Here is a 14,047-nt window from a genome sequence, read left to right as displayed (position 1 = left end):
GGAAACTCCGAATACAGGCCTAGACTCCCATGGCTCCGACCCAATTCAACGATCACTTGGCCCATTGAAGGTGGTTTACTCGGTTCATATCGTCGATATGGACCAATTGCATTTGTATCGAATTGGCCCAATGGGCTGAGCCCAAAATAAAGTTCTTCCTGTTTTTGTGGTAAATTGCAAATAACAATAAAATACTCTATTTACCAAGTGGGAAGTGGATGATTGGTTCGTGGGATACACTCGCGCCGTTATTCGCACCAAATCCGTCACCCTCTCCGTGAAACAGCAGGGCGGGAAATAGCTGTTCCGTTTTCTTTTGCCGTCGCTCTCCCAAACTTTCTCCGACTCTGCGGATCTCCTTCTCTGTCGGATTTTGCCGGGATTTTTCTCTCTCCAACCTCCGCTTGCTCTTTCCGGCGTCCAAATATTTGTTGTTCTGCGCCTTCGATTTTCATTTCACGTTTTTCTTTATCGGCAATCAACTTTCTGAGATTCGATGGCTCAAGCAGTTGAAGAATGGTACAAGCAAATGCCTATTATCACCCGCTCCTATCTCACAGCCGCTATAGTAACCACAATCGGCTGTTCCCTCGATGTGCGTACCTTGTTGCCCCTTCTCTATCTGTAGCTCTACTTTTCTTGCTCTCGTGGTCATTTAGGTTTAAATGTTTGTTTGTCTCTGGGCATTATCTCTTACATTATGGTTTAAAACCGGTGATTTTAAGAATGCCTCGGCTTTTTATTTATTTATTTATTTTTAATCTCCGTTTTGTTTTTGATTTGTTATGGAAACCATTAATGGTTTGTTTTGTCGATCACCGATATCTATTATAATGACATGAAGGATTTTGATTATTATTTTTGTCCTTGGGCTTCGATGCTGGTTTCCATGCCGATTATCGCTGATTTTAAGGATCTTTGGGAATTTATGTGTAAATTTGTTTCAGTTTTGGTGTCAGTTTTTGCTGGTATTTGGTGGTACAAAATGGGGGCACCCGGTTCTATTGTTTCAGCTATTGAAATAGCATGAACTTTGAAAATGTGGCTGATCCTTATAATCTTATTGGCCTTTGTTCACAATGATTTTGTTTCTTAATTTCAGAGTCTAATAGATGAGTATCACTTTACCTTACCATTGGGTTTATTTAATAATTTTTCATGCATTTGATTTCCTACAGATTATCTATCCGCATCATCTTTACTTGAATCCTATCCTCGTTGCTAAGAAGTATCAGTTCTGGCGCCTCATTACCAACTTCCTGTTCTTCCGCAAAATGGGTATTTATTTAGTACTTTTTCATGTACATATAATTTGTAACTGTAGAAAAATCCCGTTGCTTGGTTTTATGTGAAGATTTCCTAATATTTTTCATCTGGTGGTATTTTCTGATTGTAGTCATTGGTCATCCACATTTGGAATAAGAATTCATGTTTGCGGACGTGCAATGCACATGAGTGGCTTTTGTTGTCCTGTTCTTGTTTCTGGAGGGTTTTAGCTTTTATTAAGTTTTATTCTATATGCATACGAGACGTAATTGGCAAGTTGAAGCGTGCTGACCCGCATTGTACGAGTTTATTGCAAATATTCTTTTGATTCCATTTGGAAAATCTAAGAACAAGGGAGTTTTCTCAGTAGTTTTGTCTGTGGTAAAATGATTTGATTGACGTGCAACTTGTTTTGACAAGTGAACCTTTGAAGCCTTTGCTTCGTGCTTCAATATCATGATTTAGGCCCCTCCCTTCCCCCAGAACAATGAAGCTAACCATCTCTTGCCCTAAGTTTTTCTGTGTTGGTTACCACTTCTTATGCCTCGTTTAGTAGCTGAAGAGCTGGAGAATACTACATATTCTAACTTTCTTGACTCTTTCAGCCTTTTCAGTATGTAAATTTTTTTCTTTTGGATAAGATCGAAATTGACAACTATCTAACGACACTCTTGTGATGTGCCTGTTATTGCCAGATTTGGATTTTTTGTTTCACATGTTTTTTCTTGCCCGATACTGCAAACTTCTGGAAGAGAACTCTTTTAGGGGAAGAACAGCAGATTTCATTTATATGCTCTTATTTGGAGCCACGGTGCTTACTGGAATTGTTTTGGTTGGGGGAATGATACCCTACTTGTCCGAGTCAATTGCCGAAGTTGTATTCCTTAGCAACTCACTGACATTCATGATGGTTAGTCTCCATTTATGATGAGAGGTTTCGTTTCTTTACTTTCATGCAATTTATCTGTACTTCAACAAATCCTTTTCTATACAGGTTTATGTATGGAGCAAGCAAAACCCATTCATCCATATGAGCTTTTTAGGCCTCTTTACTTTTACGGCAGCTTACCTGCCATGGGTGAGTAAGTCTGGGTTTCTTTCCGTATTTTAATCTCTTTTAGCTGTCCTTATGTTAAAATTAGTCTTACTTGATCCTATCCAACGTAAGTTGAATTCTCCATTCAACAGTATAAATGTCATCTTAAACTTCACGATAGAATATTTACTTTGTTTAGTTATCTTTTTCCTGCACAGGTTCTTTTGGGATTCTCTGTACTTGTCGGGGCCAGTGCTTGGGTGGATCTTCTGGTATGCCGTCTTGACTTTAAACCATCTGTATTTGGAATATAATTCTTCACAGTTCATTTTATCTGATTCGACCCTTTTCTGGCATATGGTCTTGCTGGATTCTAACGAACTGCCTCTGCAAATGTTTAACCTTTAATCACCAAATTTTTTTGAAATGCAGTACTAACCGTTTCTCTCCAAGAGTTTTTTTTTTTTTTTTTCTTTTTCTTTTTTGAAGTTTAAAGTATGAATGAAACTTTTGAAACTTTTGAATAAAGTAGTGACAATTTCAATCCAAAACTCAAACTTAAAGGTATTTTTTTAGTTTTTGCTTAAAGATATTATTAAAACTTGGTGTGGTTTTTCGCCAACAGCCCAACAAAACCATTGAAACACTCATTTGTGATTAGTATGAGTTGCTTCAAGCTAATGTATCATTTTGAGTTATGGTGATGAACTATTTTGTGATACAGGGCATGGTTGCGGGCCACGCTTATTATTTTCTTGAAGATGTGTACCCACGAATGACAGGCCGACGACCATTGAAAACCCCATCCTTTATCAGGGCATTATTTGCTGAGGAAGCAGTTGTAGTGGCGCGACCCGTGGATTTGAGATTTGCAGCCCCTGCTGCGGAGGATATTCATCAAGATTAGTTATTACAACATTTGAGGAAGGTAGTGAGCTGGAGTTTTCCCATCTTTTGGACATTTATCCACTCTAGAAAGGAGCAACCCCTGATGATAAGGAATGTCATTTTCATCTGTAACATAGTGCCAAATGTATTCGCCCTGGAATTTCTTGATTCAAATTGTTACGATTGAAGAAGATAAATATAACCTATTCCATGGCCAAGCTTGTACTCGGTGTGCTCTTACTCGAACACAAGCATATTGAATTGTCAAATTAGTTGTGATCTGATTACTTCTTGGAATACAAATGACTTATTAATTGACCTAATAATAAGGCATCCGCATAGCCAGAAAAAGCTTAAGAATAAGATTGCCAAGTAAAATAACTAGAACCGTAATTTGAGCGATTAAAATTGGTTGGATTCCAAGCAAAAAAGTAATATAACGCTTATTTCTTTTTGCAGTGAAAACGTTGCAAACCTTGAAAGGAAATACAAACAGAGCAAGGGAAAGCAATTCCACAAAAAGCAAACAAAACCCATTTGAATTTGGAGGCTGAAATCAGAATCAAATGGGAAAGTGGGTGATATCGTCTTTGAGAATCCTGTAACCAAAACCAGGAATCCCATTAAACCGATTGCTTTTTGACAATTCGACAGCAGAGCAAATGTTGGGGAGAATCCCATTGTTGGTTCTTCTCTTCTTCCACTTCCAACTCAACGACAAAAGCCAAAAGCTCGTCCTCGAATCGCTTCTCCTGGAAGCATCTCCACTTAACCGCTGAGAGCCGCCATGGCGTTCGAGCTCTAGCTTGGTGAAGTACTCAATCTCCTTCATAACCAGCGACCCCATAGTGCCTCGCGTGCCAATTGCAAGTGGAGCAACAGCACCCATTTCCTCAGAGAAGCTACTGCTTCTGCTGATGCCTTCATACATTTTACTCAAAAGGAAGAGAAAGTGGCAGTGCCTTCACAGAGCCCTTCTCTCGAGGACGTCCGGTTTTGGGATTGCTTTGAACTCGGGCCATCTCCTTGTGTTGATAAAATGCATCACTGAAATTTTACTTTAGATAAAGTTGACAAATAAGAAGTTACTGCGTGATTGGTGGGTTTTTGGAGCGAAATGGACATCATATTCTACTTGTTATTTGCTAAGGAGCCATGATTTTCCATTATAATGTCTTTTTCTGAGAACCCTTTTGACTTGTTAGGCCATGATTACCACAGGCATGCTCAGCTCACAAGGCTCTGCCGAGCATTATGTATATACAATTAATGGCAATGGGTGTAGCGATTAGCGAAGGTTTGCATGTCAAAACTTAAGGTAAGTAAGGGCTGGTGGATGGTCATGAGCTACTCTCGGCGCACGGCCCAAACAACAAGTCGTTGCGATGATGCTGATGCTTTATATTTGTGTACCAAACTGAAGAGCCGAAGAACACAAGTGGACAACTTAATCAGACAGACCCTGTAATTATAGGGTATAAGAGGGGGTTGGATAGCTCAAACCTCACCGACTTTATTTAATACAACCGCTAAAATGGTTGGTTACCCATATAAAGTATGATTTGTAGCTATGTACTACTACTACACACAATGGAATGAAACAATAATAAATAATGTTACCAATTATTGCGTCTCAGAAAGTAACTATCTCGGAACTCTTCTTCCTGTTGATATGTAGTTATACATAATTCAACGCCAACGAGAATCCCCTCACTCCCTGGGGCTAACTACATTACAAGCATATCATCTAAATCATAATCAAACTGCACCCTTCTTTCAACTTCCCAGATCTCCCAACAAAGATATTCAAAACATATATAACCCTCCTTAATTATCATCTCACAGCTTGGCCTGCGAGTAGAGGAAGGTTCCAAGGATTGCAATGGCAGCTCCAATGGTGTTGATGGGTCGGACAGGCGTGCGGAAGACGATAATGGACGACACTATTACGAATATTCTCTTCATTGTGTTCCCTACACTGAATGTCAATGGAGATATCTGATAAAGAGACATGTATGACACTTGATTGTACAAGTGGTAGAACATACTTTGAGCTACCAACCACCTGCATTTCAAACAAACAAACAATTCCTTTGAATGGAACCAGAACAGACCACTTATTTTAGATAACCATGAAATTCGCAGTTACCAAATGAAATTGGGACCAATTTGAGAGAGAGCCTGTTGAAATCCTTCGGCCCACAACTTGGGTCCCTCCACAGCAATGGCGAAAGGAGTAAGAATGAGCAGAGACTGCATTGAAAGGCAAGAATAGTAATTCATCCCACTCACTGACTTCCCCTTCATCCCTTTCTTTGAGAATATGTTTCTAAACACAAATGCCAAGTTCGATATCATCGCTCCCATGAATCCTAAAAACACAACCCCAATTTCCTATATTAATTCACATCAAAATTGCGATGCACATCCACAGCAAAGATTCCTCACCAGTCATGTTGAAATTGAGCTCAGTTAGTGCAGAAAGAGCGCAGCCTCCAATGATAGGGATAAGAGATAAGTAAACAGGCAATGGAAACATCTCGCCCAACAGAAACCTGGAGACCAACACACTGAAAGCCGGCTCCCCACTCTTGATTATGTGAGTGAATGAGACAGCCACTTTGGACATGCTCACAGTTGCTGCAACATGCCCAATAGTATGCGCCACCGCCACCTATCAAAATAATCATGCCACAAAACATCCGATCGGTGATCCAAAGTTTTAGTTTCGAGTGCTCTGTTTTGCAGAACGAGAACAAGCAGATCATCGCATAAAAATAATCCCTATTCCTATTTGTAATGCACTCCCTACATTCAAATTCTTCCAAAAACAAATACCCACCCTGCTTTTTGTAACAATTAATCACAAAATTCATCTTCAAAGTTCAAGATGAAAACAGAGCATAATTGTAATTACCGGCAATAGGGATTTCCAGAAATCCAAATCGGTTTTGGGAGCGTCGACCATTCTAGTGGCCCAAGAAACGAGCATCATAAGCGATCCAGCGGCGAGGGAGAGAGTGGAGGTGAGCCATGGATAAGGGAACGCATTAAGAACTTTCTTGTTGTATACATTGAACACCACATTCAAAGCCCACCAAGTGGCGAAATACAGCCCAATTTTTAGTTTCTGAGCTGCCTGTTCTTCAGGAAGTTCAACGTTAATCTGCAAACGCCGCGAATCGGCCTCGTACGCCCTGCATTCCGTCGAACGCTCAAACGATTTTAGGGGCAAAGAAAGATTATCAACGGATGAGATGTGAAGTGGTTTGTTGGTAGAAAGAGATCGATCGAGATGTTTGAGGGCACTGCGATTCGGAAACTGCGCCGGAAGATTCAGCCTGGGAATCGGAGATTTTCGGTTGAGAAGTTCAGAGGAAGCGAAAGTAGAAGATGTGAGGCTGAGTGAAGAGATCATGGTGTTTTTCGAGAATGTGATAATGCAGAACGGAAAAGAACCAAAACCCAGATGGGATTGAACTGAGTGTGATTGGAATCGGTTGGCAAATGCAAGGAGAAACGAATTTGTTGGGAAAATGTAGAGACGATGTCGATGTTGGAGAAAATAGTGGGGAAAGGAGCAGGCAGCTATATATACGAATTTGAGTTCAATCGGGAAAACGGAGAACCGTGGGATTTTGAAATTTATGGAGGGACAATACCAAAAAATATGAAATAATTCACTGAATTCCAAATGTCCAATTAGAGGCAGGCACCCACATGGATCAAACTCTGAGAGTGGTTCTTCACCGCAAGTTCCTAAACTGAGATTCCAAGTAAATCAACACCTTTGTGGGTTCAATAATAATTGACGGCTGTGCGACGAAGATGGGACTTGGCAGGTTATTAAGAACCATTTGGGGTCCCCCGAACCAAAAGCAACGGATATCATCTTTTCATGCCCAGAAAAGGAAAAGGTAGGATACTTTCAAAACTCGTCAACCCCAAACCTCTCCCACAATAATTATTCCACCTTAATATGAGCTCATGCCAATTAACTCACATCAATTGCACCAGCACTTGGTTTTAAAAATTGATATTGAGTTAATATAATGCTTAAGTTAAACTTGTGTAACCAATAATCCAAACAACATAGAATAGTTCAACACACAAACAAAACATTAGAATCTATCACCTTGGTTCAACCATGTTCATATTGAAACAAATTCAAAACTCCAAAACAAAAATTTTTTCAAGTGAATCTAACCGATAAAGGAGAATGAAACATAGGAGTCTCTACACGTTATTCACCAACCTAATGAGAAGGAAACCTAAAGAAATAGAGAATTACAAAACCACAAAAACCTTCCTAATCGTCGAGGTGTCAATGCCCGAACCTCGTCTTAACCCTTCGGGGCTCAATCCTCTGGTTTTCCCCACCTACAAACTCTTCCCGTTCGTCTCTAAACCACAGCGCCAGGCTGCAGAAAGTGCTTTTCAAGGTGCGTTCTTGACTTCTCAACTCCTCTTCTTCCTCTGCTACTGCTTTCCAATAAATCACAAATTAAAGATCCAATATATTTGCAACATGTCATGTGAAATCGTTATCGTACATTTCTTTACCTGCTTAAACTTAAAAAGGAGCGTTTTTTAATCATGGGTTTCACGCATCACAGCGGCTCTGATCCTCTCAACCGTGCACTTAATCAGACTGTTAACGGTGGCAACCGATCCAATTGAAAGTCTCGCCGTTGGAACTGAATCAACCAGGATTTGAAATGCAACAGTGATTAGTGACCCACCGGATCCCACCTCCAGAATTCCTCTGCCGTTGGTGCCGGCGGGTCCGTCGGGAAGTATGGCGAATCCCGATGGTAAAAGTGCCACGTAATCCGGGTCGCAACCGCTTAGCACCACATTCATTGCAACAGTGTCCACCGGAGCATAAACAACGTACGATCCTGTGGAATCAGTGCAGCTCTCTTGTAGTATCAGCATATTGCTCTGGCTCGAATTTGCACTCTGCACAAAAGAATAAAAAAATCAATTTTTTTTTTCCCAAATTTGTTAATTTAATTTTGAAAAATAATAATAATAATAAATCTTACATTGACACGGAGCAACGAGACACAATTTCCAGAGTGGCGGCCGTTGGCTATGTTTGCCATTTCCTGAACCAAGCCCCTGTTCGACAGAATATCCCACTGAAAAACATTGAAAATATTTTCAGTACTCTGTTTTCGTAAAATTTAAGAATTTGAACAAAATTGATTAACTTGGTGTACCTCGCTTCGAGATTTCTCTTTCCGAAGGAAATCAAACACAACCTTAGGAGAAACAGGGATCCAAAAAGAGGTAGCCGCGCTAAGCACAACACCAGGTGGACGCCCTGGTTCATCGGTGCTTTTCCTCGTCACAACACGAACATCATCACTGCCGGCGGCCGGCAAAGCCGTCCAAGCGTGTATACTGGACGCGCCGACGCCAGCGCAAAAGCTCGTCACCATTCTTTCAGCCAGCTTCAGCATACTCTTCCTTCCCTCAATACTCGACATCACTGCCATAATAATCTCATTAGGAAAATACTGGTAGTAATGAAAACAGAGGAATATTGGGTTCACATAACTAAGAGCCGTACCGCGTAATTCGCCGGTCGCGATGGTGGTTGCCATGGAAGTGGCTAGACGTTCACATTGCCTATCAAGAGTAGCGACCCATCGTTTTGCGCCAAAAGCGAGGCCTGAATTAACGAGCGGTCTATACATTGAAGGGACGCCAGTTTCGTCGACCTCTACATGTTCCACCCAAGTGATCTAAACAATCCATCACGGATAATTAGTGGGTCTTAATTATTACTGTTTAGATGATAATTAGTGATGATTGGAAACAACCTTAGAGTAGCCATTGGGCAATTCTTGAATTAAACAACCAGAGGGTCTCCGTCGGCTCTTTGGGATGGGAGAAGGGGTCAAAGTGTCCAAGGAAACATCAGCCACAGCCCATGTGCCGTCGCTGTGCTGTTTGCAGTATCTTACGAAGTAGTTTTCGCGAGTCGGAACCAGCGGCGATGGGACTTGGAATTCAGCGCTCATCTGCGTGTACACACACAATCATAGTTAGTTTCCAACTTTAAATGGGCGTTTTAGATGCGTTTTAGTCCCCGATAAGAACAAGACTCTACAATATTGTCCATACATTTGAACCTCCTTTTTAGGATCCTTGTACTTGTACCAATAAACTCATCCGTAGTTTCTTAAATTAAATTAGTCTAAGAAATATAAAAAAAAAACAAACATAAAAATGAATAAATGAATTTGGGTTTAGTTTAAATACCACGTGCAAGGCCCCGTTGCAGTTTCCAGGAAGGCCAGCGGAAAGAACCTCCACTGTGGATGCTCTCGAAACAATCCCACAGAACACAGTCGACCATTGCGTCTAAAAATAAAATAAAAAGTATAAAAATCCCCAACGACAAACCGAATGAAAACAAGCAAGAATTGCAAAAACATACGGCATCCATAAAAATATCCACAAGCTTAATGTGGTTCATGAACACAATAGCCGAAACTCGTGAAGCTTCAGTTCTCAAGCCCAACGATTTCGGCCCAATTCCGCCTCGGAAAGTGGTCAGATACTCAGATTCATTAAGCACCACCTCACTGGACTTGCTATCAGCCGGAACCCACAAGGGTTCCCCAGCCTGAGCCATCCGGGTCAGTTCATCCATAGCGGAAACGGCCAACTCCACGATGACCGGCTTGTCGGCTTCAGAAGGTCTGGAAATGGAGCGGAGAAAGTCGGCGGTTCCATACATTTCTCCGACGAAACACGACTGTTGACCGAAATTTGTGATGCCCAAGTCGAGAGATCGCGTGGGGGCGTTGGAGGGGAGGTGGTAGTAGGAAGAAGGCAGTGGCTTTGCACATTTTGGGGCATATCCGTTCATTCGGTCGATCTGTGTGATATCAAGACTTGTGTTATTAATTTGATGCCCTAAACCAAACTTCCCTAAAAATAATGCTTAAGGACTCCTCAATAAATGCTTAGTACGTTTTGGTAAAGAAAGCAAGAGCAAAGTACAAATAGTTAATGAACAAAATTGTGAATTAAAGTTTTATGACAAAGAGAGGAAAAGGGCAAGGTATTATTGATTTCAAACAATCATAAAAATTTCTTCTTTTTCATAGTTATAATTTCTACTCACACACCTACACATAACATGAGAGACATTCAAGACGCATTTTAAAATATGATAAAATAGTAGATATAACTCATAGATGCATACACCCCATCTTTTGGCTGGTCTCTTTCAATAATTTTTAAAATTTTAAATTTAGAAAAAGATAATAAGAGAGAGAGAAAACAGAATTTATTAAGGAATCTAGGTTTTGTTGGCGAATAATAAATGTTTGGTTGAAAAGGTGAGGTAGTGGTATCTATCAAGAGATATTAGAAGTAGCTATCGTTCATTATTGAAACATGATCTTCCCATGTGGGCTATAATATGACTTCTTCTTTTTTTTAGATTTAAAAATATATATATATTTTCAAAACAAGAAGAGGAGAGAGAGAGAAATAGGAGGCGGACCTCATCTCGCAGACGGGAATTCTCGATACGCAAATGTTGATCTTCGAAGGACATTTCGCCGAGGGCTGTGGAGGATCCGCAGTTGGGGCATGTTGAATGGGCGAACGCTTCTCTGTACCGAATATTCTCCGCGCGAAGCTTTTCATTGTCGGCTTTTAACATTGCATTTTCATGTCTTTCGTGTTGGGCCTTCTCGCATTCAAAACACCCAACGTCAAAAACTAACCAACTTTTAACTCTAAACCCTAAACATGGTTCACAGATGTCACCTTCATTTGGGTGCGCTTGTTCTGGAACCAAAACTTGACCTGTAAAGGCTCCAAACCCAGCTCGCGGCTCAGCTCCATTCTCTGCTTGTCATCTGGGTGAGGACATTCCTTAAAGAATCTGAAACATCAAAGTTCATCAGACACATAATAATTGATAAAAAATAAGAAAGAAATAAAAATAAGCCTCTTGGATTTGGTGGTTACACTTCCATTTCTTGGATTTGGTGCTGCGTATGGCGATTGTAGCGCTTCTTCTTGGAGCGTTGTTGGTCACTCCCACAACCTTCCTCTAAGATTTCTGCTCCCGATTTGGCCTCAAAATCATCGTCTCTAACATTCTCCAACTCGTTTTCTGAGGTGTTAAAGGCCATATCGAGCATATGATGATGCGTATCGAACATATCCGGATCGAACATCTTCACTCTCCAACTCTTGCACCAATACACTACGTTCGGTCAATCTATATATCAACAACATGCAGTCACTCGTCAATGACTAGGAGGCAGGTTGCATGAAGAAATTATAAAAAAAAAAAAAAAAAAAAGCTCTGATTTTGATTATTTTGAGTGGTGTAACAATCATTATTACAAGTATTATGTCTGATTCGTACGAAATCATGCTTGTTCAGTACATAGGTTTTCAGGAATGACAGTGCTACATTTTTTACCCATTTTTTTACTGCTGTAAAAATAAGTGCTTGCAGTGAAAAAAAACAAAACAAAAAAACAATGCATATGGATAAGTACTCCATCGAAAATTGTGTCTCTTGATTACAAAATAATATTGGTATCCACCTTAATCCATGTTTGTTTGAATTTTGAGTTTCACAGTATCCTTCAATAATCTTCAATAATAATTAGAATAAAGGAAGAAAACAAACTTACCCGTGGGATGAACTGCGAAAGCGAAGGCAAGAAAATAAAAGGGGAAAAGGGTGTTTTGGGAAGGGCTCGAAGACAGGACAAAGTGCAAGTGTGGGTGGAATGAATCCCAGAATGTTACCCCCAAGTGTGGGGTGTGGGAGGAAGAGAGCTGAAGAGGAGGAGGAGGAGGGGGTGCACAAATGCAGCCAGAGATTGTAATAAGTAATAATACTAAGTGTGTACTGTGGTCAGACAAAAAGCTGAGATACTGTTCGCAATTACCACCAAAAGCATCAATGCGCCACTAACTACTACAAATATCATATTATAACATGTGGGGTGAGGAATTTGAGATGATTGGTGATCTCACAATATTAAGCTCAAATTAATTGAGTTGGAAATTTCAAATGATAAAGCAGTAAATAAGGAATTGAGAAGAAGGAAAACGGATGAGGACAGCGTAAGGCAAGGTTGGTGAGATTTGCAGAGGGTATTAAGAGGGATGAAAAACGCATTTAATGGAATTTAAATTTTGGGGTATGGTCACAAGAATTACTGCATACTTTAGTAGGGGGAGGATTGGAGTGTAAATTTCGTGCCAGACTCACATTTATTATTATAAACCCTTCCCCCGTCTCAAACTACTAAACCTAGCTCTATTCATTTAACTAAGCCCAAGCACAAGCACAAGCCCACTGCGATTGCTGGTTCATATTATTCATTTGGGATTAAAATAATATATATTTCGGCGATCTCATTATAAACATGTAATTATGGTTTAATGATGGAAAGGGAATGGAATAGGATTGAAAGACAGAAAAGGAGATGAAATGATGAGATTGTGAAATGTAATGGTGAATATGAAAGATGAAGAGGTTAAAAATAAAAAAGTGGGGGCGGTGGAAGGAGACAGATGTGTCCCAAATAACACAGAGTAGTAATCAGAAAACATAAATGGTCTGTTGTTATTATTAATAATAAAAATGAATACATTAATACTATTATTTTGTCTGAGGGTAGAATTTAGAATGCGTAAATGCGTATCAAATAAATTTAGAGGAGGTCAGGACACGCAACCGCCCAACCTCCTTAAAACCGGTCCTCATTCCATTCATTTCCCCAATTCCACCCCTTCTTCGCTCTATATATTTTCCGTTTTCCTGTCTGAACAAATCAGTGTGTATGTTAATGCAATGGTCCCCTATTTATACTTATATCAATATATGTTAACATAATCTCTTTCCTTCTCTTATCCACTTTATTAAACTTACAATTGTGTTTTATTACGCTGAAAAAGGAAAGAAAGGGGCGTAGGGAGTGGTGGCAAAACAAGACGAAAGGTCCCTCTCGGTTCAGTTCAGATGGGGAAGTGGTGCCTGTGGTTGTCTTGTGTGGTCCGAACCCCGAAATGTAATCGGAAGAGAAAGCGATGAGTGCCTTCGGGATGGCGCGGGAATCAACACGTAACAATACCACACCTACCAAAGGCTTGGGATTTGGGATCCCCAATTGTACAAGATTTAGTGAAACATATAGAACTAACGCAGCTATTGCTGTTTTCGTTTGGCATGTCGGTTGGGTCATCCCCGGGCTCCACTTTAATCTGTACAAAACCCTACCACAAACACATGCCCTTCACTCTCCATTCCCCAAACAAACCCTCTCTACCTCTAACTATTATGCTTTCCATGCAAACCACAATGAACATAATAATGACCATAAATAACATTCCCATTCTAAAAATGTTACCTAACCAACCATGCCCGCTAACCTCTATTTGGTAAAAAAAAAAAAAAAAAAAAAAAAAAAAAAAAAAAAAAAAAAAAAAAAAAAAAAAAAAAAAAAAAAAAAAAAAGTGTCTAAACAAACGAGGAGGCCATCTAATATTTTTCACTTTCAAACTATATTAAATTAAGTCACTATCTAAAATATATATCCCATCTTGAAAGGGACAGAGCTTTCGACTTTTCCTCCGTGAAAGGATCTCTTCTAATCATTTTGAAAAATGATTTCTTCTCCCATTTAACTTATATGAGATCTTACCATCCAGCTTTCTAGGGACCAGCTTCTCATCTCAATGGTATACTACTAAGTATTTCTATCTCCAATATAATCTTATTATCAACCAATAAAACAAAAGAGTGTTAAATTGGCTTGATGTCTCTTATCAGCTTCACTTTCATTGTTAAACCTCTCC

General features: G+C 39.9%; 4 protein-coding genes across 5 annotated transcripts; 1 reads left to right on the top strand and 3 right to left on the bottom strand.

Annotated features, from left to right (window-relative positions):
- Positions 1–260: 260 nt before the first annotated feature.
- On the top strand, positions 261–3,736 carry LOC111496706 (derlin-2.2-like). Of its 2 annotated transcripts, XM_023147189.1 has the most exons (7): positions 261–595; positions 1,179–1,278; positions 1,962–2,176; positions 2,261–2,344; positions 2,521–2,574; positions 3,027–3,230; positions 3,650–3,736. In XM_023147189.1, the coding sequence occupies exons 1-6, from the start codon at positions 497–499 to the stop codon at positions 3,207–3,209; spliced, it is 735 nt and encodes a 244-aa protein (XP_023002957.1). In that variant the 5' UTR covers positions 261–496; the 3' UTR covers positions 3,210–3,230; positions 3,650–3,736. The 2 variants fall into 2 exon arrangements, with proteins under 2 accessions (XP_023002957.1, XP_023002956.1); XM_023147188.1 differs by lacking the exon at positions 3,650–3,736 and having other exon boundaries at positions 262–595; positions 3,027–3,436.
- A 16-nt stretch (positions 3,737–3,752) lies between these two features.
- On the bottom strand, positions 3,753–4,121 carry LOC111497407. The gene has a single exon (XM_023148193.1). It carries the CDS (start codon positions 4,119–4,121, stop codon positions 3,753–3,755), a length of 369 nt encoding a protein of 122 aa, XP_023003961.1.
- A 562-nt stretch (positions 4,122–4,683) lies between these two features.
- On the bottom strand, positions 4,684–6,799 carry LOC111496700 (glucose-6-phosphate/phosphate translocator 2, chloroplastic-like). Its single transcript, XM_023147180.1, has 4 exons — positions 6,108–6,799; positions 5,639–5,864; positions 5,340–5,562; positions 4,684–5,255 (listed from the first exon to the last, which is right to left on the bottom strand). Exons 1-4 carry the CDS (start codon positions 6,606–6,608, stop codon positions 5,030–5,032), a joined length of 1,176 nt encoding a protein of 391 aa, XP_023002948.1. The 5' UTR covers positions 6,609–6,799; the 3' UTR covers positions 4,684–5,029.
- Positions 6,800–7,326: 527 nt separating this feature from the next.
- On the bottom strand, positions 7,327–12,054 carry LOC111496689 (homeobox-leucine zipper protein PROTODERMAL FACTOR 2-like). Its single transcript, XM_023147162.1, has 12 exons — positions 11,872–12,054; positions 11,192–11,447; positions 10,988–11,105; positions 10,719–10,907; positions 9,642–10,085; positions 9,464–9,565; positions 9,022–9,222; positions 8,769–8,943; positions 8,416–8,687; positions 8,239–8,334; positions 7,754–8,152; positions 7,327–7,672 (listed from the first exon to the last, which is right to left on the bottom strand). Exons 2-11 carry the CDS (start codon positions 11,401–11,403, stop codon positions 7,781–7,783), a joined length of 2,181 nt encoding a protein of 726 aa, XP_023002930.1. The 5' UTR covers positions 11,404–11,447; positions 11,872–12,054; the 3' UTR covers positions 7,327–7,672; positions 7,754–7,780.
- Between the last annotated feature and the right edge of the window lie 1,993 nt (positions 12,055–14,047).

The sequence above is a fragment of the Cucurbita maxima genome, unplaced genomic scaffold (genome assembly GCF_002738345.1).
Source record: "Cucurbita maxima cultivar Rimu unplaced genomic scaffold, Cmax_1.0 Cma_Scf00023, whole genome shotgun sequence".
Lineage (NCBI taxonomy): Eukaryota > Viridiplantae > Streptophyta > Magnoliopsida > Cucurbitales > Cucurbitaceae > Cucurbita > Cucurbita maxima.
This window is presented reverse-complemented; position numbering and strand designations above follow the sequence as displayed.

Excerpts from the sequence above, each read along its gene's own strand:
- LOC111496706 (XM_023147189.1), top strand. The coding sequence starts at position 497 with ATGGCTCAAGCAGTTGAAGAATGGTACAAGCAAATGCCTATTATCACC. Across the intron at positions 596-1,178 it reads CAATCGGCTGTTCCCTCGAT|ATTATCTATCCGCATCATCT; the intron begins GTGCGTACCTTG and ends GATTTCCTACAG. Across the intron at positions 2,575-3,026 it reads GTGCTTGGGTGGATCTTCTG|GGCATGGTTGCGGGCCACGC; the intron begins GTATGCCGTCTT and ends TTTGTGATACAG.
- LOC111497407 (XM_023148193.1), bottom strand. The coding sequence starts at position 4,121 with ATGTATGAAGGCATCAGCAGAAGCAGTAGCTTCTCTGAGGAAATGGGT.
- LOC111496700 (XM_023147180.1), bottom strand. The coding sequence starts at position 6,608 with ATGATCTCTTCACTCAGCCTCACATCTTCTACTTTCGCTTCCTCTGAA. Across the intron at positions 5,563-5,638 it reads GCTCAATTTCAACATGACTG|GATTCATGGGAGCGATGATA; the intron begins GTGAGGAATCTT and ends TTGTGTTTTTAG. Across the intron at positions 5,256-5,339 it reads ATTGGTCCCAATTTCATTTG|GTGGTTGGTAGCTCAAAGTA; the intron begins GTAACTGCGAAT and ends TTTGAAATGCAG.
- LOC111496689 (XM_023147162.1), bottom strand. The coding sequence starts at position 11,403 with ATGTTCGATCCGGATATGTTCGATACGCATCATCATATGCTCGATATG. Across the intron at positions 9,566-9,641 it reads TGGATATTTTTATGGATGCC|ACGCAATGGTCGACTGTGTT; the intron begins GTATGTTTTTGC and ends TTTTATTTTTAG. Across the intron at positions 8,688-8,768 it reads CGCGACCGGCGAATTACGCG|TGATGTCGAGTATTGAGGGA; the intron begins GTACGGCTCTTA and ends TTATTATGGCAG.